This window comes from Volvox carteri (assembly GCF_000143455.1).
Source record: "Volvox carteri f. nagariensis unplaced genomic scaffold VOLCAscaffold_62, whole genome shotgun sequence".
NCBI lineage: Eukaryota > Viridiplantae > Chlorophyta > Chlorophyceae > Chlamydomonadales > Volvocaceae > Volvox > Volvox carteri.
In genome coordinates this window covers 181,861-206,990 of record NW_003307605.1, presented here as the reverse complement: position 1 = coordinate 206,990, position 25,130 = coordinate 181,861, and the positions used below count along the sequence as shown (strand labels likewise).

At 55.3% G+C, this 25,130-nt stretch overlaps 2 protein-coding genes across 2 annotated transcripts in view; both read right to left on the bottom strand.

Annotated features, from left to right (window-relative positions):
- Positions 1-8,736, bottom strand: part of VOLCADRAFT_107293 (uncharacterized protein) — a gene marked incomplete at its 3' end in the record, with an annotated part of 9,426 nt that extends 690 nt beyond the window's left edge. Inside the window, exons 1-14 of the mRNA XM_002956506.1 lie at positions 8,508-8,736; positions 8,234-8,338; positions 7,695-7,750; positions 6,928-6,987; positions 6,446-6,515; positions 5,938-6,161; positions 5,529-5,654; positions 5,029-5,153; positions 4,920-4,960; positions 4,480-4,652; positions 1,730-1,887; positions 1,037-1,152; positions 903-967; positions 629-753 (exon numbers count right to left, since the gene is read on the bottom strand). Of these exons, the coding sequence (XP_002956552.1) occupies positions 629-753; positions 903-967; positions 1,037-1,152; positions 1,730-1,887; positions 4,480-4,652; positions 4,920-4,960; positions 5,029-5,153; positions 5,529-5,654; positions 5,938-6,161; positions 6,446-6,515; positions 6,928-6,987; positions 7,695-7,750; positions 8,234-8,338; positions 8,508-8,685 (1,622 nt within the window). The 5' untranslated portion in view covers positions 8,686-8,736. The remainder of the gene's footprint in view (positions 1-628; positions 754-902; positions 968-1,036; positions 1,153-1,729; positions 1,888-4,479; positions 4,653-4,919; positions 4,961-5,028; positions 5,154-5,528; positions 5,655-5,937; positions 6,162-6,445; positions 6,516-6,927; positions 6,988-7,694; positions 7,751-8,233; positions 8,339-8,507) is intronic.
- Positions 8,737-15,042: 6,306 nt separating this feature from the next.
- On the bottom strand, positions 15,043-24,877 carry VOLCADRAFT_97558 (uncharacterized protein; the record flags this gene model as incomplete). Its single annotated transcript, XM_002956505.1, has 20 exons — positions 15,043-15,255; positions 15,549-15,626; positions 15,958-16,038; positions 16,264-16,509; positions 17,503-17,677; positions 17,909-18,105; positions 18,826-18,909; positions 19,065-19,266; positions 19,493-19,667; positions 19,838-19,997; positions 20,333-20,497; positions 20,662-20,729; positions 21,146-21,266; positions 21,522-21,677; positions 22,127-22,212; positions 22,772-22,937; positions 23,010-23,069; positions 23,318-23,465; positions 24,332-24,583; positions 24,774-24,877. 20 exons carry the CDS (start codon positions 24,875-24,877, stop codon positions 15,043-15,045), a joined length of 2,937 nt encoding a protein of 978 aa, XP_002956551.1.
- Between the last annotated feature and the right edge of the window lie 253 nt (positions 24,878-25,130).

Genomic DNA, 25,130 nt, shown 5'->3' with positions numbered 1-25,130 from the left:
GGCGCTGAGGCTGATTGACGAGCTCAAGGAAATGGCGGCGGCGGTGACTGCGGCGGCGGCGGCGGGAGGACAGGGACCGGGATACGGCAAAGACAAGGACAGACGGAGCCGGTGAGGTTGAGGGGTGAGGGGGTGAGGGTGAGAGAAGGAGGGGAGAGGGAAGGAATGGGGGAGGGAAGGAGGGGGGAAGAGGGGCTGAGGGCAAGGCTGTTTCACCGCCATCCCATCCTCATGGTCTCCGCCGCCGTTCAGGTGCCCCGCTGCTTTCCAAACAGCCGTGCGTGTCCTCAAGCATGTGTACTACCTGATATGATATGTGTGTACGACTGGTGACGAAAGATGTGTTAAGGTGGATCTCCCTCGCCGCCGGGGGTACAGCTATCCGGTGCGAAGCTGACCCCCTCCACACACCGCATACAGCCGATAGCCGGCGTGTGGCAGCCAAGGGAAGAGAACTCCGCTCCCTCCCTCACCCTCACCCCCAGGGGCCCCAGCTCGCAAACTTCCCCCCTTCCCCCCTTACCCCCTTCCCCCAGGAGCCGCAAGAGGTGCCGGGTTCCCCCCGTGCTGACCGGCGTGCCCAGGACCGGTAGCGAGTGCAGCAACCTGCCCTCGCCGGGGCCCTCACCCTTCAACCACCACAACCACCATGCCGCCGGCTCGTGCCCCTCCCTCGCCCCCGGCGATGGCCTCCTCAGTCGCGCCCAGTCGCAACAGCGGTCGAGCTATCAGAGCGTCATGAGCAGATTGCTGCTAGGGGTGGGAGGGGGAGGGGGAGGGGGAGGGGGGGGTGAGGGGCTGGGAGGGGAGTTTAGGGACAGCGGCCGCAGTCGCAGCTTCCTGAGCGGTTTGGGTTTCGGTACGGGGGGCTTTAACATATCCTCCTTGCGCCGTACACTGACGAGGCAGGGCAGTTGCGGCAGTAACGCCATCACGGCGGCAGCGGCGGCCGCAATATCCGCGGCAGCTGCGGCAGCGGGAAGGGGTGGCGGGGCGGGAGGGGGCCTGGGAGGAGGGGGGGGCAGCTTCAGCGGACCGCTACCCCGCGCCATCAATACCGGAGCTGCAACCACTCCCACTGCTACAGCTGCCGCTTTCAGAGGCCCGCAGCTGCACGTGTACGGCACTGTGTTGTCGGCCCCTGGCGCACACCTTCACGAGTGGGGCGGCAACGACCAGCACCAGCAGCGGTACCAATATCCCCACCATCAACATCAACACCAACACCAATATCAACATCTGAATCTCGGGGTTGGGTTGGGAATGGGGGTTGGCTCCCGTACGATGTCGGGTAGGAGCATGTGGCAGTACGGCACGGGGGGGGAGGAGTACGGGATTGGGTTTGGCGGAGGTGTGGGTGATGTCCGGTTGGCGCCTGACGACGTCCCTCCCCCCTCCGGGGGTGGAGACACTCTCACGGGGACGATCAGGGCCTTGGAGGACGGGGCCGCCGCTACTGCCGCTACAGCTGCTGCTGCTGCTGCGGGGGTTATCGACGGCACCAGCGGGCGCCGCCTGCACCTCCGCACCACTCTACACCGCCGCCGCGACGGCAGCGACCACCCCCAGGTGGCGGCGGCCGCGACGGCGACGTCTGACCTGGAGAGCAGAGCAAGCCACCGGTACAGCAATGGCGACGACTGTCCGGAGGCGGCTGGTGGCGGTGGCGGTGGCGGTGGCGGTGGCGGTGGCGGTGGCGGTGGCGGTGGCTAGATAGCGGTTGGACCACCGGTCTATTTCTTGGGAACCAGATCCACCCCGGGGGTGTGATGAGGGCTGCTGGGGTGACGGTGGAGGCGCTTGGTAATACGCGCGCGTGGTCAACAGCGGAGACTGTCGTACTGCGCTTCTCGGTTGGACGAGTAGGATTAGCATGCAACCGTGCGTCTGTGGGGTGGGGTGGGGTGGGGTGGGGGCGACCCAACAGCCGCCACACCTGTACAACACCATTTTACCTTACCTCTCCTCATCTGGCGCACCCCTCACACCAGGCGCGTATGTCGGCGTATGTGCATGTTTGTATAGGATGTGCATAAGATCACCGGGGGTCACGGGGCCTTATCTTTCCCCCTGCTTTGGGCGTCTTTCCGCCTAGTTGAGTACAGTTGATGGCGACACGCACCTACACACACACACACATTTATATATACGATGGAGAGCAAGAGGGAGTTAGAGAGAGAGAGGTTGCGGCTGAGGGGGCCTGAGAGGGGTTGGCTTCATCCCCGACAGACGCGGTGGATAGGCAGGTTGTGTGTGTGTGTGTGTGTGTGTGTGTGTGTGTGTGTGTGTGTGTGTGTGCGAGTATGTGTGTGTGTGCGAGTATGTGTGTGACCAGCTGGCCTATCAGCTGTTGCCGTGTCCTTCGCTTGCTTCGTTTCGGCTGGTTTGCTGACTGCATTTGGTTCCAGTGTATACGGCGAGCGTACGGCCATGTGTACTGCGCCGCTCAGTCGGATAGAAGTTATTCGGGACCCGTGTCGAATGGAGGGAGTTGAGGGTTGTGAGTTTGAAACAGGAGTGAAGCTCGGGTGATATTGAAACCTCAGGAGTTAAGCTCGGGTGATATTGAAACCTCACGCCCGATCTAGTGCAGAGGCGTGCGGAGAGGTGTGCGGAGAGGCGTGCCAGAGCGATGCGGATGTGTCCGCCGCAATGACGGCCCCCGCAGCAGTACTGCAGAGCTGGTATCTCTCCTAAACTGCTATTTCACGCACGGATGAAGACTATCGTCGCCGAAGATGCTAGAACTTGGATGCATTGCACTCATACTGTAGTGGCGGCGGGCCTAGTTGGGCGGTCAGCCAACGTCGCAGGGCCCCACTGGCAATCTGCTTGGCTGGCCGGAGGGGGGAGGGGTTGGAAGCTGGTACCCTGCACTCCCCGCGTATGGTGTATGCGTGATCGGACTTAGACGTGTCATGCTTTGCTGTTGCCCGCATTGATTGGCGACATGGCGACTGGATGGCTGCTGGCGTGTACAGCTCTCTCAGCCGTATGTATGTATTAATGTGTGGGACAGGGGGTCCTTATATGCCTTTTTCGTGGCCGCTACCCTGCGAAACCCTGCCTTCCCCGGTATTTCGGGGCACCCTCATCCAGTCACCCTAGTCAACTTCTCAGTGGATCGCTCAGGTTCCGCACCCACCACCAGCATCCAACGGAATGTGCCGGGTCGAGAGCGGCCAAACTCCATTCATGACCAGCTCGAAGGTCTACTTTTAACCACGGTCACCCCCTGGTCACGGGCCATCCACCCAATCGGACGAATTTTCGACCCTGACCGGTCTCGATCCCTTCGGGGGCATGGGTATGTGCGTTACCAGTAGCGCCTGAACTGATAACTGAGATCACTGACACTGTATGTATGTATGTATGTATGTGTGACTGGAGGGGGAATGTTGCGCGCGCTTGCATGGCGGCGGGAGACGTGTCCCAAGCGGGAAAAGCGACCCTTCGAAGCGTTTTGGACCTTGATTCTGATCTGGACTGGACTTTCGTGGCTGGTTCTCTGGTTACCGTTTCGAGTCACCTTCCGTGAACACCACCCTAGGACCCCGCGGATAGCGGTCGCATGGGGACGTGCCGCTGTGTCGCGAGAGGGGACCGAAAACCTCAAAATTGTGAAAAGAGGTCGCACCCTGAGCGGGCTTTTGAACTTCCGTACAGGCGTTGATGTATTGCAAGCAAGGGATTAGCCGCATTTCCCAAGACCTGTGCTTCACATGTGCAACATTCTTGGCCGGCATCACTATCACCATCATCGGACCCCAACTACCTGGCTTCCTAGCCGCCTGGACGATCGTGCTTTCCTTTCCGAGTTTTCCTACACCCCCACCGCCACACACGTATGTTGTCATATCCTGTAATCAAATGTCAAAAGATAGAACAACACTCCTCACTGCTCTAACTACCTAATGCGGCTGCAGTACAACCAAAGCAAGCAGAGCGGCACCAACGTGCCAACGTCAACCCGCACAATACTCCGCACCCCTCCACCTACGTGGTCGCCTTTGCTGCTGGCCTGGTCGCATCTGGCTTATCTGATAGGCTTCTCCCACACCGCGTGCTGTACTGAAGTACGACAGTACTACACAACACTCATCTTCCTCTCTCGTCGTTCTACCATCTCTACACCTGCTCCAGCAAATTCCTTTGCCGCATGCGAATATCCAGAAGACCCACCCCCAGCTACAACCGCACCATCCACCAACTGCCTGCTGCTGGTAGGGTACTCCTGCTCCTAAGGTATTCTCTCTTCCTCCCCCTCCTCCACATTACTCCCCCCCGGCAATGGGCTCAGTAAGCCGCCTACCAGCCGCTACTCGTCCTGCCCCGACGGGAGGCCTTATCGCCACCAACCAAGCACCCTCTCTCCGCCCGCCACCGCTTACAAGACCACATCCCTGCATCGCTACTCTGCTCGCTCACCTCCTGTACTGCACAACACACATACAGACACACATACACCGCTCAACCCACCAGTGCAATTCGCTCAGTCAGTTGGGGGCCTTCGTGCTCAGCGCCTTCCCGCCTCCCCTCTCCCTCCACTGCGGCCAACAGCGCATCACCACTAAGGCAGCCCCGCGTCCTCCTCCGCCTCCTGCTGCTCTTGCTGCGGGCAACCAGACAACGGCGCGCCTTGTCAGTTCCGCCTGGCGGGCGGGCAGCAGGTCGTATGGCCATGCAAGGGGAGGTAGCAGGGAGGTAAGATCATTTTAGGGGGAGGCCGCCCCCGCACCTCCCCAAATACATACGGACACAGAGGGTGGGTGGTGGCCGGGGACTCGAGCTCATTTCGCGGCACCGCCGGGGTCCCCCTCCGCACTTTACCACCCCCTCCCCCATTGATACACGCAAATCTCACGGCCCATACGCACGTTCGGCCCCTCCTCCTCCCCGCCTGCCCCCTCCCCCCTTACCTCTTACAGACCCCACGTACCACTCAACCCGCTCGGGGGGTCTCGGGGTCACAGCAGCCGCCTCTCCAGTTGGTCGAAAGCGAACTCCAGCTCCTCCTCCCCCACGTACTCGCCACGACGGTACCGCGCCACTATGCGGCGGCAGTACTCCAGGATCTGGCTGTCCTGGGCCCGCAGCCGTTCCTGGGCCTCAGCGATGGACGACTCCGCGCTGCGACGAAGACGTTCGCGAGCCTGATGATAATGGACCGGTTGGCCAGTTGGCGACATATTTGCGTGTGAGCGAGGGGGGGAGATAGCGAGTGACGAGGGGGAGAAGGACGGTTGTGAATTGGGGGGCCGGGCGAGGAGCAGGGCGGCAGTTTCATCAGGGTTGCGCAGGGGAGCTCGGGGGACTAATGAACGTTGTCAGGGTCGGGGGGAATGTGGGTTATGATGGGCCCCTCTTCCACCCGCTTCCCTCCAGCCCTCCCCTAGCTGGCCCTTTGGGCACCACAACCACGACCACAAAACCACAACAACCTGAGTTGCATTTTACATCACATGATCCTTTTCCCCCCCTTTCTCTATGGTTCCCTCTCCTCCTCTCACGCCAACTGGCACACCCACCTGCAGTATGTCCTCGGCTGCTCGACCGCTCCTGTCCTGCGCCCTCAGCCGCTCCCGGGCCGCGGCAATGGAGTCCTCCGCGCTCAGAGCGGCCAGCCGACCCATCCGCTGAGCCTCGGCCTCGGCCTGCAGAGACACCAATCAAGGGAACAAGCAAACGAACAAAGAGTTGGGGGTTGGGAGGGGTTGGGAAGACTGGGCGCTATGTGCGCCACTGCTGTATCAAATTGCCGTACCACCGTGCCACACAGGGGAAAGGACGCAAGGCCCTTCTCGCCCCAAGCAGGCTCTGAAAAGCTCACCGTCTCACCTTTTACCATTTTCCTCTCCCCACCCTCAACCCACCCCCACCCCTCAGTTAGGCTCCTTTCTCCCTTCCCGCTAACCCCCCATGCCCACGCATGCTCACCTGCCGCACTCGCTGCTGAGCCTCCGCCAAGGACCTCTCCCAGGGCATCTGGTAACCACCGTACGACAACGATGACGAGCTGTACGGAGAAGTGTAACCGCCACCGCCGCTAGGCCGACTGGCCGAGGAGGTGGTCGGCTCGTCCCCCCCGGCAGTGGCTGGGTGTCCTCCAAGCAGCCCGACCAGCTCGTTGTGCTTGTCACCAATCAGCCCCGCCAGCTTTCCTAAGCGGCGGGGGGGGGTCGGGGGAGAGGTGTAATTTGTGTGTGTGTGCATGCTCGTATGCACGTGTTAAAAAGGTGCATACTGGAAAGCCGGGGAGAGGACGAGGTAGAAGGCCAGGCGGGCAGTGCTGGGATGATGGGAAAAGGGAGATGAACATACATACACATATACTCAGGTTAGGCCCTGTCACCTTCCCCTGCCACCTCCCCCTGCCACCACCGCCTTCGGAGTGCCCCGCCATCATCGGCCACTCGGCCCCGACCCCTGATCCTCCTCCACGTACCTGCCAACGAAAAGTTAGCTTGTGCCTTGGTGTTGCTTTTATCGATGATCTCTCGCAACAAGTTCTTCTCCTGGGGGTGTGGCGTAGAGGAGTTGATAAACAGGTAGGCGAGGTATGTGGAAGAGTAGGACTACAGCAAGCAGTTCTTTGACACAGCGCAGATAAGTGACATATCGCCTTCAGTGAATCACGTCCGTCCGTATGTCAGACAATCCGGTCCGATGGCGATCAGCATCCGGATGCGATAACCCGTGAATGCATGCGAATAGCGCCGCGGAGGCCGCAGACGGAGAGCACCGCACTATGCCGACTACCCGCCGCCGCCACCACAACCACTGCGACTTGAAGTCAGACGGCATCCTGTGAACAAGCGCCTCTCGCGCCCAGGCCCGTCCCCAGCCCTACCCGGGCGCACTCACTCGCCCTACATCAGCCACCCGGTCATTCCCCCCCACCCCACCCCACCCCGGCCCCCGGCCCACCTGCAGGACCACCTTGGCCCCCGCCTCGTCACCCGCCTTGACCTTCTCCAGTGCAAGGTCCTGAAACACGAGGGGGGAGGGGGGGAAAGACGAACCCCACACGAGTGAAGCTGCTGCCAGGGCAAGAGTGTACCCGGGGAGGGGGAAAGGGGGGTGGGTGGGCCAACCCACGTCCCAAATACAGCAAAACAGTCAGCAGGATGCACATGGGGTGCACATTCCCGTGGCACAGGCGGCTGAACATCGGTGGAGCCGCCTGTATCAACCGTCGCGACTGGTAATTGCGGCGTCTCACCATCAGGACAAACCGCAATCGATCAAGGTGAAGAGTGCCGTACGGGCAGACGTCACACATACAAAGACACGGCTGCTGTGCAGGAAGAGCCTGAAAAGCCCCCCTGGAGAGGTAAGGGCCTTCCGGGGAGGTGCGGGCAGGGCAGCACTACGCAGCAAGGCAATCCGGGTACCATGTAGTCGTGAAAGGGTGGGGGGCCGCTAAGGGTCTGTTAAGGTTGCTGGTGTGTGGGGATCACGAAGTCCTTGAGGATATAGAACAGTTGTCGGCGTCCACAGCTACAAACTGCTGAAGAGTCCAAAGCAGGTGAAGTACTGAAGAGGCTTCTTCTCGTCCTCCCCCCCTTTGCATTGGGGCCCCCGCCCAAGGTCCACCATCCAGAAACGCTCATGTCGACTTGGCACTCATGGCGGCCTGCAGCCCCTTCGGAGGACAACTTTCCCTGCTACCCCTATGTCCCCCCTCACCTCACCTCCAGCAGCTTGCTCATGTCCGTGAGGCGCACACACGTCTTGGCACAGGACTCGGCTGCGGGAGGGGGGTTGGGGAGGGGGGCTAAGGGGGCCAGAGGGATGGGTGCTAAAGCCAAGCAAGCGACTGCCGGTACTTTGCAACATTAGCATCAACACTACCCGAGTGCGCGGCATTAACGCAAAACTTCCCTTAGTAACCTCGGAACCTTGGGGCCCCAAACACATTACAGACATTAGTGCTGTGAGGCGTGGAGGGAACAAGCGAGCGAGTTTTTGCGAAGCCTTGCGCCCATCTCCTTCTGCCCCCTGGCCCCAAACAGAAAGGAGAACTGCCGCAAGCGAGTTTGCTTATGAAAGGCAAGATGTAGTGCCGTCCGTCGGGAATCTCGCCTGCAACGAAATTATGAAGAGCCTGAAAACTGAAGACTAGAAGGGAGCATCGCTCCTCAGTCGTGAAGCAAGCACGTGAAGGTTTGGGCATTCCGATTGACTGACAGTTAGTGCCGTGACCATCGCATACGCCGCTGCGTGTCCTTACCAACTCGTACGGCTTCGTCACGCTCGTCTTCTAGAGCTTTCAATTCCTGGCGAAGAACATCCAGCTGAGCTTCGCGCCGCTGCGTTGTTGCACTGTAACCATAACCTTAAACAAGAGCAAGGACATCGCATAAAGTCTTCAGGACGCTGATCATCGAAAGTGCCTCTTATGAGCAACCCGCCTCGCGGCAAATGTAGGGCAGGAAAGAGTGAAACGCAAATCGGACCTTTTCAAAAATTCAACTCAGATGGGGCTTCACAACAAAACTCCTGACCTTCATAACTTGCACAAATAATCTCCTTTACGTGTGGCTTTTTAATTGGCCTGGATACAAACTGACGAAAGGTTCCTCGACTGCACGCCGGCGAATACCTTGATGCTGCTTTAGAAGTGGTGCTGCTGAAGCATAACATGACGCGTGGTTGCGTCAAAAGTGTCGTGGTAGGATGCATAGTAAAATGACTTGTACAAGCTGACAGGGTCAATCTCTGCACGATATTGCACTGAATACGTCTCGTCAAGAGCACTTTGGAGCAATGTACAGTGCACTGTTCACAGGACAACATGAAAATGCCACAGTTCAGCGTTGCCGTACGCAAATGTGGACTCGGAGCAATTAAGCTAGATCAGAAAGGACAGCGTGTCGCGTTGGTTTTCAATTCAGGTCAGGTCAGGTGCCCTATCAACAAAACCTCATCGCCCGGTTGCCGTCTCAGCAGCGACCGCACTCTGTCCATGACGCGCCGTGTTACGTTATCCTGCGATCTGAGTCCACTATCTGTGTAAGACCGAGCGGCGTGGCGTAGCAGGCGCCAATAACCAAACCGTTCCCTCCAAGAGCCACAGTTTCACCATGAAGGCGCAGCCAAACACTGTTCATGCCTCTCGGCGCGTGTCGATGTGCAGTGAGTAATGTAATGCGCGATACGCTGATGCACCCAAACACAAACACCGTTCCCGCGACCTCCCAGCAAGGTAGCAACGTGACCCTTCAGGTATCAGCCGTGATAGCCTACCCAGAAGTGACCTGTGCATTTCAGTAAGCACAACGATGTCATAACGCAATGCGGAGTGAAGCAGCTCATGCTGTTCTAGTTTCCAATCAGTCACACCACGTATGTTCCATTCAACTTTACGAAGCGGTTCATACCTCCGGTCGGTTTCCTAGGCGTCCTGGGTGGTGTGCCTTGCCGCGGTCCCGGGGAGGGAGGGGCCCCTCCTGGGGACCACCCTGCCCTCGCCACGACCACTCCACACTCGCCTGGCGCCTCTGCTCCCACCCGCTCCAGCCCCACCACCGATCATCATCATCATCATGTTGATACCTGTTGCTGCACTTACGGTGTCAGCTGGGTGCTAACACCAACAACTTCATCATCCAAGGCTCGCTGATGAGGCAGCTGAAGGCACAGTACACTCCCATGTATGTCTGGATCTGCAATATTAAGAAGCACACTGTTTGCAGGGGAAATGGTGTGGACATCTCCATGAAGACCAATGGGACCTGGCGGCCCTACACTGGACTGTGGCAGCCAAGCGACACACTGAGCGGCAACAGTGCAGCAACGGGTGCCAACATGATGATGATCGGTGGTGGGGCTGGAGCAGGTGGGAGCAGAGGTGGCAGGTGGGCATGGGGTGGGTGTGGATGAGGGCAGGGTGGTCCCCCAGGAGGACCCCCTCCCTCCATGGGGGCTGTAGCAATGGACACCACCCAGGATGCTTAGGAAACCGACTGAAGATATGAACCACTTCGTAAATTTCAATGGAATATATGTGGTGTGACTGATTGGAAACAAGAACAGCATGAGCTGCTTCACCTTGCATTGTGTTACAACATCGTTTCTGAAATGCACAGGTCACTTCTGGGTAGGCTATCATCGCTGATACCTGAAGAGTCACGTTGCTACCTTGCTGGGAGGTCGCGGGAACGGTGTTTGTGTTTGGGTGCATCAGCATATCACGCATTACATTACTCACAGACGCGCCAAGAGGCATGAACAGTGTTTGGCTGCGGCTTCATGGTAAAACTCTGGCTCTTGGAGGGAACGGTTTGGTTATTGGTGCTTGCTACACTGTGCCGCTCAGATCTCGGTGTTACACAGCTAGCGGACTCAGATTGCAGGATAGCATAACACGATGTGTCATGGACAGAGTGTGGTCGCTGGTGAGACAGTACCAGCAACCGGGCGACGAGGTTTTGTTAATAGGGGACCTGAACTCCAGGGTTGCAGAGATCTTCGAATTTCTCAGATGCTGAGGGGGGCACCAAGTTAGGCGATTAAGCTCAGGTGGAGCTGGGGCAAGCAAACCTTTTGCATGCCATTCTGCCTCACCAGTCAGAAGACAAGACTGATAATGCTTTCAGGCGGGCCTTGGTGGTCTTCTGTCGGGAAATGTTGATGGTTGTTTTGAATGGGCGTGTTCAGGGAGATTTGCAAGGGTTGTGCACTTTTTGGAGTCCAGCGGAACGGCATCAGCATGATTGACCTCTTCATAGCATCCCCCACCCTTTTCTTTAGGGTGGACCAATTACACATAATGGATAATGGATATTCCTGTCATACTTGCTGGTGAGAGAGTGGGTAGCTTCATGAGTGACCACTGCCCGGTTTCACTTGAGTTGGGGGTACTGTGAGAGGGTGTCAACCCAACTAAGAGGTGCAAATCCATGGCACATTTTGACATCCAACACAAAGGCCCGGTATGAGAGCTTGTTTGCCACCGATGATACCCTGCTGTGCAGCGCATTTCAGATGCTGTTAGCAAACTTTGGGGTGAACTTGATAGCACCATGGTTGTCGAAGTGCTCACACGAGCCTGCTTATCGGTGTTGGAGAGGGGTTTTGGCCAGCAGTGCACGGCACCCAAGCGTGTCAGGGAAGAAAATGGGTGCTCACTTACGATGCCGTGTGGCTGGGCTGGCGAGGGCTGTCTGGCCTGAAATCAGAGAGTCACCACTGTGGCAGCCCTGAGTGCCCTGTTTACCTGGTGGAGGTCATCACTACGCTAAAAAATGCTGGGCAACAATAAATCCCCGGGACTTGGGCCCATGCCAAGTGTTATAAGTATGCCACCAGGAAGGTTGAGGATAAGGAGGAGCTGGTGCTTGCACCATATCTGCTGTGTCTGTTGAAGCATATCTGGTCTACTGGGGACTACCCAAGGCAGTTTGAGGTATCTGCCTTCACACCCATCCACAAGAAGGGTGACATCATGGATCCTAGTAACTATTGGGGGCTGGCTGTTGGTGGGGCTCGTCTAAGCTTTATGTGTTCTTGCTTGATCGGAGGCTAAAGGCCTGGGAGGAATGCTGTGGTGCTCGCAGCCCTTACCAGGGTGGCTTTCGGCCTCAGCATGGCACCACTCAGAATCTGTTCTTGGTGCGACACCTCATGGACCAGTGCTGTAGGGATTTCGTCAATGCTTCGGGCCAAGCATTCTTTGTTTGCCAGATTGGTTTGAGAAAGTGTTTGACTGGGTTGACAAGGTTAACAGAGCAATAGGAGAGGCGTTCCCTTCAACCCAAGGGGTTAAGCAGGGTTCCCCAATGAGCCCCACACTCTTCGTTTTTCTGTTGAAGGTTTTGCAGACTATGTCGATGCTTTAGACATCGTGCACCCTGCTGCCATGGCGGCCCCTGACATCCTCAGTGTGGAAGGTCGTTGAGTACCCCTAGCCCTCTATTGACGACCTGAGCCTGTTGATGATGCCACTGAGACGGTTGATGAGCCTACTACAGGCACTGCACGAGTGCAGAGGCTCCTCTTGTCTCACTGTCAATGCATGAAAGTGTGAGCTGTTGTTTCGTCATCCCAATGGGCATGTTAGAGGGCACTACTGCCACCGTACGGCCGCAACCTATGAAGCCGCAATAAATGCGGCCAGCTGCTTCACCAGAAACATTCGATGTTTGCTGAGCGAGAGTTCTATCCTCGGCGCTCGGTTGCGCCCTGTTGTGCCGTGTCCTTATCCAGCATGAGAAACAGCATGCAAGTAATGTTACATGTCTTGGTAAATATCTAGTGGTATTGCACTGGATGTGATCCATTCAAGGAAATGTGCGCATAAGCTTCAAAAGTGCTATCGCATTATTAGTGCCATATTTTCGCCTACCGCCATAGCATGACAAGTCGGGTGTCGGCTTCCTCGAAGCCAGAAAAAGGGCGGGCCCCCCCTGCATCTGTACAGGCCGGTAGCTAGCGCGGCACATGTGACAATTGATGGGTAGTGTCAATGCGGTGGGAGATGTGCTTTGTTGCAGCAGTGCTGATGGTGTGAGAGCTAAGCTTGCACCGGGCTCCACGTGAATCGCATCCATCCCGGGTGCATGCCGCATGGACAGTGCGACAGACCGCAAGTCGGAATGCCCGTGCGGGCAAATGGTAACGAAAGCTGGGTGAATTTCGGTGCTGTCTGTGATGTTTATTCCCGAAGCGCCAGCGGCCTCAGCAATCTGCCCCACAGCCGCAGGCTTCATCGGGGCACAACACAAGTCTCCGGAGGCCCCGAGCATTGGCTAAAGTAAATGTACAAATGAGCAGCTTGCGTATTTCATAGAGAAATGTAAGCAAATTTGTCGGCCTGCTGGTGGCAAGTCGTACACGTGAATGCCCGTGCAGGCAAATGGTAACACAAGCTGGGTGTTCAAGTAATCATACGCTGTCATCTCGGAAATCAATGATGAGATACACGGCACCTTTTCGAGATGAAATTTAGCCCCAGAGGCGTTGATGTGACTTTGGCCTCGGTCAGTTGAGGCAGCCAAAGTTGTTTGTGCTCATACGATTTTTGTTGGCTACAGGCGCGATACCTTGCGATAGAGAATGATATATATTACCTATAACGCGTTTCAGCCAGGCGAGATATTATGTTTGGTCCGTTACACACGCACACACACACGGACATGGGCAATCCTACAGGTTGGGGGCCCCCTGAGCGCTTCGCGCTGGGGCCCTGCCCAAAAATTAACATCAACAGTTGCCGAGTCGCTGGAATGTTGCATAGATTCATGGAAACCTCCAGAATCGATAAATATATTTACGACGTTCGGGCCTAAACTGAAAGCTGCACGAGATGGCAACCTTGAGAAACCAGTTTCCAAGTTTCGTAGAATAAAGCTTGGTGCGGTATATACCGGATATTTACGTAAGCCGGAAACTAGTTTCGGCCCCTTTCGGCTAGCGCCGTACGAGGAGCCTATTCAGGGATCGGGCCGAAACTTCGTATTCGGGAACCCCTTTGCAGAAACGCTGCGGAAACTTGCGAAAAGGATAAATTGTCTATGTAAATTTGTCTTTTTTAGCTCTTTGCAGTGTTGCGATAACATCAAAAACACGCTCTTGGCAAATGCGGTTCAGCTTTGTGGGATCTAAAATTTGGCGGATTCGAATAGTGTTCGTATGTAGGGGTTCCTAAAAGGGAATTCCAGATGTGGGGGAACTTAGTGACGGACTCACGTGTGCCCCACACCCTTGCCGATGCTTACCCTGCTCCCTGCATGCATTCCTCCTCTCTTCGGCCCCCAATCCCCCAGGCCAGAGCACCCTTATCGTAGACCTCCTCCTTAGTGCTTAATGTTGACGATTTGTATTGGGACGCTCGGATCGGCTCACACCGATGTTACACCAGGTATGGACTCAAGGACCCTGACATATTTACCCTAAACTAATATCAATACTGAAGTAAATGCACGTACTTATATGGCAAACGCAGGTGTGGAATCTGTTTTTGACTTTCCGCCATATTGCAAACGCGGAAATGCGGATTCTCTTTTCTGCACTTCCGCCATTCTAGGCTCTGCTGCGGAAAGCGGGAAAAAACCTATTTCCGCAGGTTTCCGTTTCCGCACGTACTGAAGCCTGCGAAACCCTTAAGAAGAGACAAGTTCCATTCATAGTGAAGGGCCAGCGACCTTAGCTGGCCATTAGGCGAAAGGCCCCAGGACAACACTGTTTGGGCTCATACGATAAGGCCTCTTGAATCCCAGACATGGAAGGTCTTGCACAAGTACCACCGCCTCTAATCTAAGCAAGGGCGTCTCACATTGCTCAAAAGTGCGCAGGACCAGTCCCGCCGAACGTCAGGCGCGAGCTACTGTGTATGGCAGACCTTACCCCTTTGCTTGGGGCTGTTTTCAGGAGCTGAGATGCTTCATGTGAGAGAGTGATCGACCCAAGTATACCTAGCCCCACCACATAGTCCAATCAGCTAACCATCTGGTTGTTACGTTTCCCCTTAGCTTCTTATCAGTACTAACGGCGCAACTTGCGCAAGAAGAACACCTAAGTTCGCAGCTCTACACCCTAGGCGGGTAGCAATCAAGTGATCAGGGTGTCTGAGAGCGATCTGAGGACGTCCATGCATATGCGTCCGCGCGTAGGGCATATGCAAAACGTTTGAAACGCATCGATATCATAAATTGCAGCGTTTGAGGCTTCCGACCGTTTCGCAAAAGGCGGCAAAAGCCGTAAAGTGTTTTGCAGCCACTAGTACAGTTTCGGCCTGTACCATGTATATATATCCACATGCCGTATGTATCTGTAAAAACCTGCTAGCTGTGCCAACCGTTGCCGAAAGAAGCCATAACGGCCACAACCGAGCATCAGGTTAATAATGCACACAACACCGATATGGTTTAAGAAAATAATCATGCACGCATACTGCGAAGAGCATGTCATGCTTCTGTGAGTAGAGGAAGTGTAAGCTTTACCCCCAGCTTAACTGCCCTTTCACACAGTTCAATTATCAAGCAAGCGCTTTCTGGCCTTGCCTAACGACCCAAAGATTGCGGCATGCCAAACATTGCCTTAGATGGAAACCGAGTACGGCACGCCGCGCATCGTAACGCCCGCCTGCGAGCCCGGCACAAGTAGCGTGTACGGCAGCGGGCCGGCTGTGTCATCTGTCGCCAGGCCAAATCGGGCCCAGTTAGCCACGTCCGCATTCCTCATTTCAATGGTTTCCTCCAGGCGCTTCATGGCGCCGATGAAAGCCCGGTTTGCCTCGCGGGCAGCGGGATCCTGCAGGGATGGAGCGAGAGTTTTGGGTTTTAGAGCTGCTGTCACGGTTTTAGCAACAATGCATGTTGGGGGGCGCGGTGGCTTGGCCTATCAGAAGGCGATAACATGCAGCAAGTACATTCTGCAAGCCACCTCCCATGCATGTGGCTCTTCTATCTTCCACATCTGTTTCCCTAAACCTCTTCCTTCGAACCTCCCCCAGCCCCATATTGCGGCTAGGTGGTATACAGCCTTCCAGACATTATTCATAACCACCACCCCAGGGCCCCGAAGCCTCCCCCAACCACCCTCACCACAAGCTGTTCGTTGACCTCATCCAGAGTGTGCTCATCCCTGGCGTGACTTGACAACAACTTGACAGTGGCGGCGACCTGTATACGGGGTTGAAGGGGGGAGAAGGAACGGGGTAAAGGCACAATGTCTAGCGATATGCGCAGTTCGAAATGGGAAGGTGGAAATGACACAAAAGCGACTTGAGGTCCTGTGGGATTGTGTGGATGCTGCAAGCGTAGCAGGCCGTCAGTGAGCAAATCGCCCCAAGGAGTCCAAACCCAACACTGCGACTCCAAACTGGGGAAATATAATGAAGCTCCTGAACATACATTCCCACGCACACACAAGCAAGAAAACTAATCAGCACAATCACCGCGGTTTTGGCATACATCACCCGTTGCCGTACAGTGCACCATCCCATTGCCGTACCGTGATGGCGGTGAGCGGGTCAGCGAGGTACATCATAAGAATACCCTCCTGGGTGGGACCGACGCGGGCGCGTGTCAGCTCCTGGGGCGGAGGAAAAGGGGGAGAGCTCGTTGGATGGGGTGCTGAGGGTTGAGAGCTCGTTGGAAGGGGGGTATAATGCTGCAGGTGAATAGCTTTCATTAATTTAAGAACCCTCCTCCCCAGCCCTGGTCACCGTAGTTTCATAATGGTCATGCTCGCAGCTCAACGAGCCCCCAATGCCAAACGTCCTCTGACACCCAATTCCACTCACTCACTCCCCCTTACCTCCCAGCCCTCATCCCCCGGCGCCGGCATGGGCCGCCGTACCAACGAAGAAGCGTTGAGGACGAAGCTCGTGTAGTCGTACTGCCCAAAGTTGACCGCAGCGTGATGGCCTGACGCCAGCCAGGCAATGGTGACGAGCACCCGTACAAGCTGCTGTACGGAAGGGATAGGACCCTCAAAACCCCAGAGCTGGGTTTCGGCCCCGGGGCGGAGTCCAAAGCGGATGAGATCGGGGTGGCCTTCGGTCTGGCATGTGGGTGTGAAGGAATGGGAGGGCGAGTTGCGTTACAAGAGCAGTCGGGAAGGTAATCTGTCAAAATTTGCGCACGTTAGTCACCGACCCAAATGGGGATAGAGACTACTCCAGTCGCGTGAAGGGTAAATGGCAGTAACACGCTCGGAGATGAAGTGAGTTTCGTGAATTCCGGGTGCATGCCAGTACGGCGGCAGATTTGGACATCACCTCCGAGAGGCTGAGAGAAGGCACCAAAACTATCAGCTTACTGAAGGCATTTCGGAGCCGTGGACACATTCGATCACCAAAGTGCCGGCTAGTGAAGATGAAGAGTAAACCGATAGAGTAAACATCGCCATGATTCTTTGGTGCTACCACTCAAAGTTCCTAAACTTTGCGTAGTTTTGCTCATAAACGCTTATCTCATCCCATTGGGGTAGCGCAAATCAAATTGTGAAGCGCGAGGCCTTCGGCACGGCAAGCCGGTGCAATGGTCATGGAGAGCTGGTCGCGATGCATGTTCTATTCGCATGACGCCGTCGAATGCATGCTCCTTTGACAAGAAACACGGCATCGTATGGATCGAAATATGGCGCGAGAAACGTTGACGTGACCTTGACGTTGGTCCATGGAAACAGGCAAACTTGTTTGCCGTCATACAAATTTTGTCAGCTACAAGGAAACTGCCTTGAATTATGGAAGATTAACGGCTTTAAATATTGCGCTTTAGTGCGGCGAGATATTATGTTTGGTCGTTAAACACGGACACATATGTATGCACATGCATGCACAGCGGGGTGCAATCTACAGGGCGGGGTCCCCCGACGCGCTACGCGCTGGGGCCTCGCCAAAAAATGGTTTGGAGGGAAAAATATGTTCGGAAGCATGGAAGGGTTGGATCATGGAAAGGGGGAAAGGTGAAGGGGGAAAGCCAGACGGAAGGCGAATTCAAGCCATGGCGGGGAGCGCGTACTGCCCCCTCATTCACACCCTCTATAACCCACCTTGACCTCATGCCACCAAGCCTGCAGTTCCGTATCCCCCTTCACATCCTCATCACTCTTGTAGTACAGCTTCAGGTACGTGTCGAAGTACGACGTCAGTGCGTTCCACAGATCCAAGCCGTCAGTGGCGTACGGATAATCGAGCCAGGGCTTGCCAGTGGGATCCACCATACCCCTGTGCGGGACAGCGTGAGGGGGGCTAGTGTGGGATGGGGCCCGTGGAAAGATATACTCTGGTATATTGGAGGATATCTACTTACCCACCTTCCATCATGGTCCTTATCCCTCTTCCATGGGGTGGCTCTTGAAAGCTGATTACCTCAACCGTGGTCGCGTCCTGTGCATTACCCGATGCTCCCTCTGAACCCCTAATCCTAATCCCTGATCCCCCCCACCAACTACACACCGGGTCTTGAGGTCCTCCGGAAGAGCCTCCGTGGCGAAGTTCCAGTACTTGCCGTACACAACGGATGCTAGGCGCATGGCATAAGGCCCCGCAGAAAAGGACTTCTCTATGATTCCGCCCGCGTTGATTAGGCCCGAGCGAGCGTTACGATTGATGTTCAAGGTGTAGCGGAAGTGCGGCAGCATCAGCTTGTATACCTGGTTTTACGATTTGGGCGGGCATAACCAAGGGGAGGAGCTTGCAATAGGTTTACCGCTGTTGAATTGTAGCTTAGATGTGGCAGGATCGAAGCGAGTATAGCCTCTAAGGTGTGTACGGCAGCCATATGGCTTGCCAAATTTCAAATTTGTTACTTCAGCTGACAGCTCCATAGTTCCGGCATTATGCCTACACTATTGGAGCTTATTGTTGCTCGCACTATTCTGCAGTAGTGTGAGGCCCTTGGCAGCCCCTGTTCCACCTCGCCCTGTCCTATCCGGCATATAGGAAGATAAATGTGCCCCCTGTTGATGGACGGTGGTGACCTGAGATTAAGTTGACTCGCGAGACGACCAGGATTGGAGTTGTGCCACCGTCGATCCGGCAGATTCCGTTGGATGCTGGCGGTGGGTGCGGAACCTAAGCGATCCACTGAGAAGTTGACTAGGGTGACTGGATGAGGGTGCCCCGAAATACCGGGGAAAGCAGGGTTTCGCAGGGTAGCTGCCACGGGTGAAGATATGCCCCCCTGTTCCACACATCATTTACTTCGTAGGGAGCAGGTTTTAAAGGTACATTTGAAAAGATCAATAAGCAGACAATCATTGCTCTTGGAACGTAAAATGACGGTGCAAGGATTATGAAGGTAATAGCCGTTGTAATAGTAGAAGTTTTGTGTGCATTCCTCTCTTGCTCGCAACAATAATTTGCTTCCGTACCGGATGCATGACGCTAACATGTCGCCGAAGGGCGATGAAGAACGGCTCCAGCACGCAGTGGGTGCGATTCCAGTGGCTGATCAGCTGCAGGGAAGGGAGAAGACAATATTGTTTTATGGGCATGCTACGTTAAAACTTGCAGAAGGGCGTTTGCACGACAGCCTGCTCCCAATCCTTAACAAAAACCACCAACGCACATCTACACGCAGAAACGCGAAACACACCACATGCAAACCCACTTGGTGGAACGACGAGTCCAGCGACTTGAAGATCATCTTAGCGAGTCGCCACACAGCTAGAGTGGCGGTGTCAGCGGAGAGCTGGGAGCGAGAGTAAACCTGGCCGGCAGTGCGGGCCAGACCAGGGTTCTTCGCGTGGGTCTTGGAATGGGCTAGCTCGATGGCCACGGGGATAAGGCCCGCATCATTGCCCTGCTCATCCCTGCAGGATCGGGGAGGGGAGAAACGATATTAGGGGAGAGGAAGATTGCTTGGGGCGGGCAGGTGGGTGGGGAGGCGGATTGGAGGTGTTGGTTTTATAAGGGTAGGACAGTAATTAGGTGATTTTGTTGGTTCGCTGAATGCTGAAGACTGCCGGATGCCATAGTTTGTTGTCCTTTCCTACTAGTAAAAAGCATACAACAGCATTACACTTACTCCCCACTTACTTCCGCAGGTAGAGGATGGCACGGCCCGCGTGCTGGACCACATCCTTGATTTGCTCGTTGGCCGCTGCCTCCCAGAAAGCCGACAGATCCCAATAGTCAATTGAGTACAACCGGGGCTTGCCGCCCGCCGCCGCCTCCGAAACCAACTGCTCCAGGGTGGCCCCCTGCAGGTCAGCTGGGTACAGTATACATGTGCGTGTTCATTACTTAGGAAGGAAGGGTGAAAGACGGGGACAAGTAGAGGAGGGAAGGAAAAAGTGGGGGCAGGAAGAAAGGGGGGAAAAGAAAAGGGTAAAGGCAGAAGCCAACAGACAATTTTTCCCGCCCTCCATCCTCCCCACCCACTCATACCATTGATGTGCTCCCCCCGAATTGCGCTTCCAAAGCTCTCTGGCAGTTTTGTGAGGGCGGTGATGACACACGGGTTGTAACCTGCCACGGCCTGGCGACCAAACTCCAGGTCGCAGTGCCAGGCGTCCGGGCGACCATCCAGCACGCGGGGAGGCTGTGTGTCGAAGGAAGGGGGACAGGGGCCCGAGTAAGCGAGTGAGTGCGTGCTGAGATAGAGGCATTGCCTGGGGCGCAAAACCAGAGAATGTAAACGGACAAAGCGGTGTACATAATTGTACGTCACGGGCACAGTACGGGTGGGTTATGTTTACAGGTTATAAGGCTCGGGGTGTCCGTCAATGCCCTTAGACGTGTGGTGTTGTTGGAAACGACACAACAGAGCATGCAACACTAAATGCTTTAGGGATACAACGCAAATACATACGTAAGAGCCCTATACTTGTGTAGGAAAACCGTGGATGGTTAACTGCGCCTTGTGCTGTGCCTTACGTTAAAATACAGGAGGTTGTTGATGGTGGGTGTATTGCCAGTCACCAAGTTCCATAGCTTTGATCCGAGCCGCTCGTCCGTCTTGCTCGCTCCGGGCTTGGAATCCTTTGCGAAGAAGCTGCGAGCAGCTGGGGTGCCGGTAGCAGATCCGTACACAGGGCCCACCTGGCCGTGCAACAACGGGAGGCGAGGGGGAGGGGGAGGGGGCCGAACACAAGGCCCAGCGGAGAGGAGACCTGTTAACCCCGGGACGCAATTCATATGTACACATTAGGCAGCTTCGGCAGCCCAGTCTCCACACCATCCCACCTTCCCCCCTCACTTCTCACCCTCATCTCGGCCGTGTAGCTGTCCACCTTGGCCGCCGCCTCCTTGTTCAGCTGGAATTCCCAACCGCCTGTGACATTGCGGTGTGTGTGTGTGTGTCTATGTCTAAGTTCAAGAGGGGGATGCTAAAGTGGGAATGGGGATGCAGCAGGTTTGGGCCGCATTCGAAGGGAAGTTACGGCAACGCCGTCGAGACCCTGTGGCGAGCTTGTGATGTGACGCCGATTTAATGAACGCCCCTAACCACCAACCATCGAAAGGGTCTGAAAACGGATTCGATAGGACCCTGAGACCGTGTTACCGATCCACTGGGTACATCATGACTCGGCCACGGACGGATTGGGTAAAATATCCTCATCGAGTGGAGGGTTGGCTTTTTAGTCACTGTTGCTTTAGTTTGCTCGTCCATGAAGATAGACACTTTCCTTGCAGATAGGGATTCCACAACGGCAACGTGCTCGGCAGGCTGTACGACATGTGGCTCACCGTCAGCTGACTTGAACGGTGACACCTTTGATGGCTTCCCGTCCATGTCAGCAGCAGCACCGCCGTTTGCGCCCTGGGGATAGAGGTCCGTGGGGAGGAGGCTCTTGAAGGAGCCGCTAGACTGCAGGGAAAGGGGACGGTACAGAGGAAAAACAGGAAGGTTTGGGCGGGTTCGGGGTTGCGTGGAGTAGGTGGCAGTGTGGAGGTAAGGGCAAGGGAAAAAGGTGTGTGTAGGGACACGAGCTGCCTGCCGTGCCCACGTGTATAATCAAATGAATACGGTGCCGTGCGCATGCATAAGCTCCTGTACGACATCGCCCATGTGCATCACGAGTACGATGCCGTAAACATTTATGACACCTCGACAATGCCATACCTTTTTGTACATCGCAATGACATCCTTGAAGTCCTCGAAGTTGTCCAGGGGGCTCTCCACTCCGGGCAGTATCTTGCCCAGGACCTGCCTGGCGGCTCCGATGACCAGCGTGGGCAGTAGGGTGACGGGGGAGCGACTGCTTGCGTTGGCAGCCTCCTGCGAGTGCGTGTGCATGGGGAAGGGTGTGGTGTGGGCATGGCGGGAAACCGACTTGCTTGGCGCATTTGCGTGCGGTATGATATGATGCGTGCCTTCATGTAAGTGTGTTATATGCTTACATGTGTACGGTCGCCTGAGAAAGGGCATTACCCGAGACTAAAACTGAAGGCCCGGCAGCAGGGCGATAAGGCCAGCGCCAGATTCCACCCGGGTGCAAACGAAGGTAGCAGAAGAGCAGCGTCAGTAAAAATTTCGATTAGGTGACGTTCTCGTATAGCTACCGTCCCTATAGGTGGTCGAATATTTTACTGACAAAGGGAGAAGGTCGGCCGGCCCAGCCGATGTGGGATGCCGATATCTTAAAATCAGTACCAATGCACATCCATGCATAGATGCATGTACACATGTAATAACAAACGCGTCAACTTCAATTGCTGTCAACTCACTGCAATTGTTGCAATAGCGGCTGCCAGGGACCCCTGGAGGGCTGCTCCATTGAAGTCAGAGGACTTGTCAAAACTGAACTGATCATCTGCGTGCGGGTGGGAGGGGAGGGGAAGATAAACATATTTTAATGCATGAACACAAAAATGAACTTCTCACAGCAGGCCTTCTACGGACAGGGGACCTTCATAAAACCCTGTAACGTCCCCGGCAGGAGGTACCCTTTGGGCTCCCATTTATTCCCTCTGGATCCGGTGGATTCCGTTGGATGCCGGAATCCGCCGGATCAACGGCGGCCCAACACCATCCCTGGTCATCTCACAAGTTAACTTAATTAGCTCACCACCGTCCATCGACTTGGGGCACTATCCCTACCACCATCGTAAGGATTTTCGACCATGGGGCAATTGTGCGTGCTCTAGCAGTAATGCCTGACCTGTGGATTTCTACTCAAATATATCCAGCTATAAGCCGGAGCTGAGCTTGTAACTTTCTAGCCGGGCCCTATCATGCTTGCTGTGTCTGAAGCCAAATATACAAATATAGTACATACCATAGCCAACCTACGGGACGACCATTTGTGTTCATGGACGCACATACAAACAAACCCCACATACAGACGGACATTCCTCCACAAGATCGCGTACCCAGCGGCAGCCACAGGTCTTTGCCTTGCTGGGGTGCCTTCTCCCTTCCATCCCGCTCATCACCGCGGTTGGTGGCGAGACGGCGAGGGTATGGCAGGGCCTTGGAATCTCCCAGGTTGGGACGAACAAGGGCGCCAGTCTTGCCGGAGCTGAGATCGCTGTACACCTGCATATATATGTTGCAGTGTGTGAAGTAGTCTTGTTAGCTTTATCCGTGGCTACTATCCAGCCAACCAACCTGGTACCAGTAAATTCGGTCCGTGTCCTTCCGTTTCTCCAGACGAGTCTCAGGGGTACCCTGAGCCGCGGGAATGGACAAGAGCATGGGGGCAGGAGGCGGTGATCAGCGGCCGAGCAGCCAGAAGGGGTCAAGATAGGCAGGGTACTGTCGACACAGGATGTTGGGACAGCCTGGTATAGGACAGAATAAGCTCAATCCATCTCTCAACCCTTTCTGTGCACTGTCCTAAGCTTTTGAGGAAGAGGCACCCAGTTTTAAACTCGCTGACTGACACGACCCCCTCCCGTACACCTCCCCTCACCCACCTGCAGAGCCCGCAGCTCGTCCCGGCGCTCATCTGCCAGGGTCGGGGGCGTGTCCTTGGGCAGGTAGGCAACTCCCGAGAAAAACACACGCCAACCGTGATCTGAGGAAACCCAGCTGTTGGCGGTGATGGTATGGACGGAGGTGGCGCTGGGGCAGAGGGTGGAATAACGGCAGGGGGTTGAAGAATGGCAGGTAGTGAAGAGGGTCGGGAAAGGGAGGAAAGAAGGGGACAGGTCAGGGAGGGCTGTGTATTCGTGCAATTGTGTCTGCTTTTGCTTGGAGAAGGCATTTTTCCTTACGTTATTTGCAGCCCTTGGCTTCTTCCGTGTTCTGTTCCTGTACACACGCACCATTTCTAGTCTGCCATGCAATCATTCCGCGAAGACATCCAATTATAATGTATGCAGGCGCACAGGCCTTGTTCAGATATTATTCGCTGGTGGTAATGGTGGGATGGAGGCATGTATGTATGTAAGTATGTATGATGTGTGAAACAGGGGGGTATATCTTCACCCGTGGCAGCTAGCCCGCGAAACCTGCCTTCCCCGGTATTTCGGGGCACCCTCATCCTGTCACCCTAGTCAACTTCTCAGTAGTTCGGTAAGGTTCCGCACCCACCACCAGCATCCAACGGTATCTGCCGGGTCGACAATGGCCTATCTCCATTCGTGGTCGTCTCGCGAGGTAACTTTATCCCAGGTCACCATCGTCCATTATATAGAGGCGCAATGCCTTCCACAATTGGAAGAATTTTTGGTCTTGACAGGTATCGATCTCGGAATCTCTCGGGGGCAATGGTTACATGTACGATTGTATGTATGTTTCTGCTAGCTCAGACCATTTAACCCGCATACGCTCTTGTTGTGGGAGTCTTAGGAGAGCGCAGGTTTATTAATATGTTGCCTAATGGGGCTCCTAATGGTGTAGATAAATACAGTGTGCGCATACCCGCATGGAGATGGGTAAAAGTGAAAATGGTAATACTCCTAGCAGCAGATGGATTCTGCTCCTACCAGGTGAGGTCTATGGAGGCAATGTAATCCTGCGAAAGCTCGCCGTGTTGGTTATCCTGCTTGCGAACCAGCACTGCTCCTGGGGACTTAATTTCGGCTGGCAGGAAAATCGCGCCCTCGCGTTCCCAGCCGATGGTGCCATCGCTGCGGGTGATCTCCTTCGGTGGGCGCCACGAGTCGACCTCAAAGATAGTACTCCTTAGCTCGCTATGAGTGTCAATAACGACAATGCTTAGTCGTGCGCCGGAGTCCCTGCGTATCGCGAAGGCGAAAAGATTTTTCACAAAAGTAATAAATCGCCGACCTACCTAGCCAGCTAGCTATAGGCCAGAACAGTGGCTTAAGGAATCAAAATCGGGATGCCGACACCCAAAAACTACGTAACTTTAAGACTTCAACTGCAAATTATTTCAGGAATGCACCAAGTAACTTAACAACGTACCCGAGGAGTGGTGCTGTTGAGTGAATGCAGCACTTCCATGCCACAGCAGCAGCGGAGGATAGCGGCGTAAGATCACTATCGCCCTTGGTGTCGACAACAGGCATTTTGTTTGTGCTTCCGTCCATCGGTTTGGAAGCTGAACAACCCTTAAAGATGGAAGTCTGCAAACTCCATTGATGCGGAAAGAAAGGAAAGTCGGTTGGGACGTGGTTCGGTTCCGTTTCCGGAGTTCAGCCCCAGAAAGCATCCAAACGCGCAACGCCAGACACATGCATCAACAGCCATGTTGAGAAAAATAACATACCAACATGCCTGGGCGATATTGGTCAAATGCCTACAGGCTCCGCTGGCTGCTGG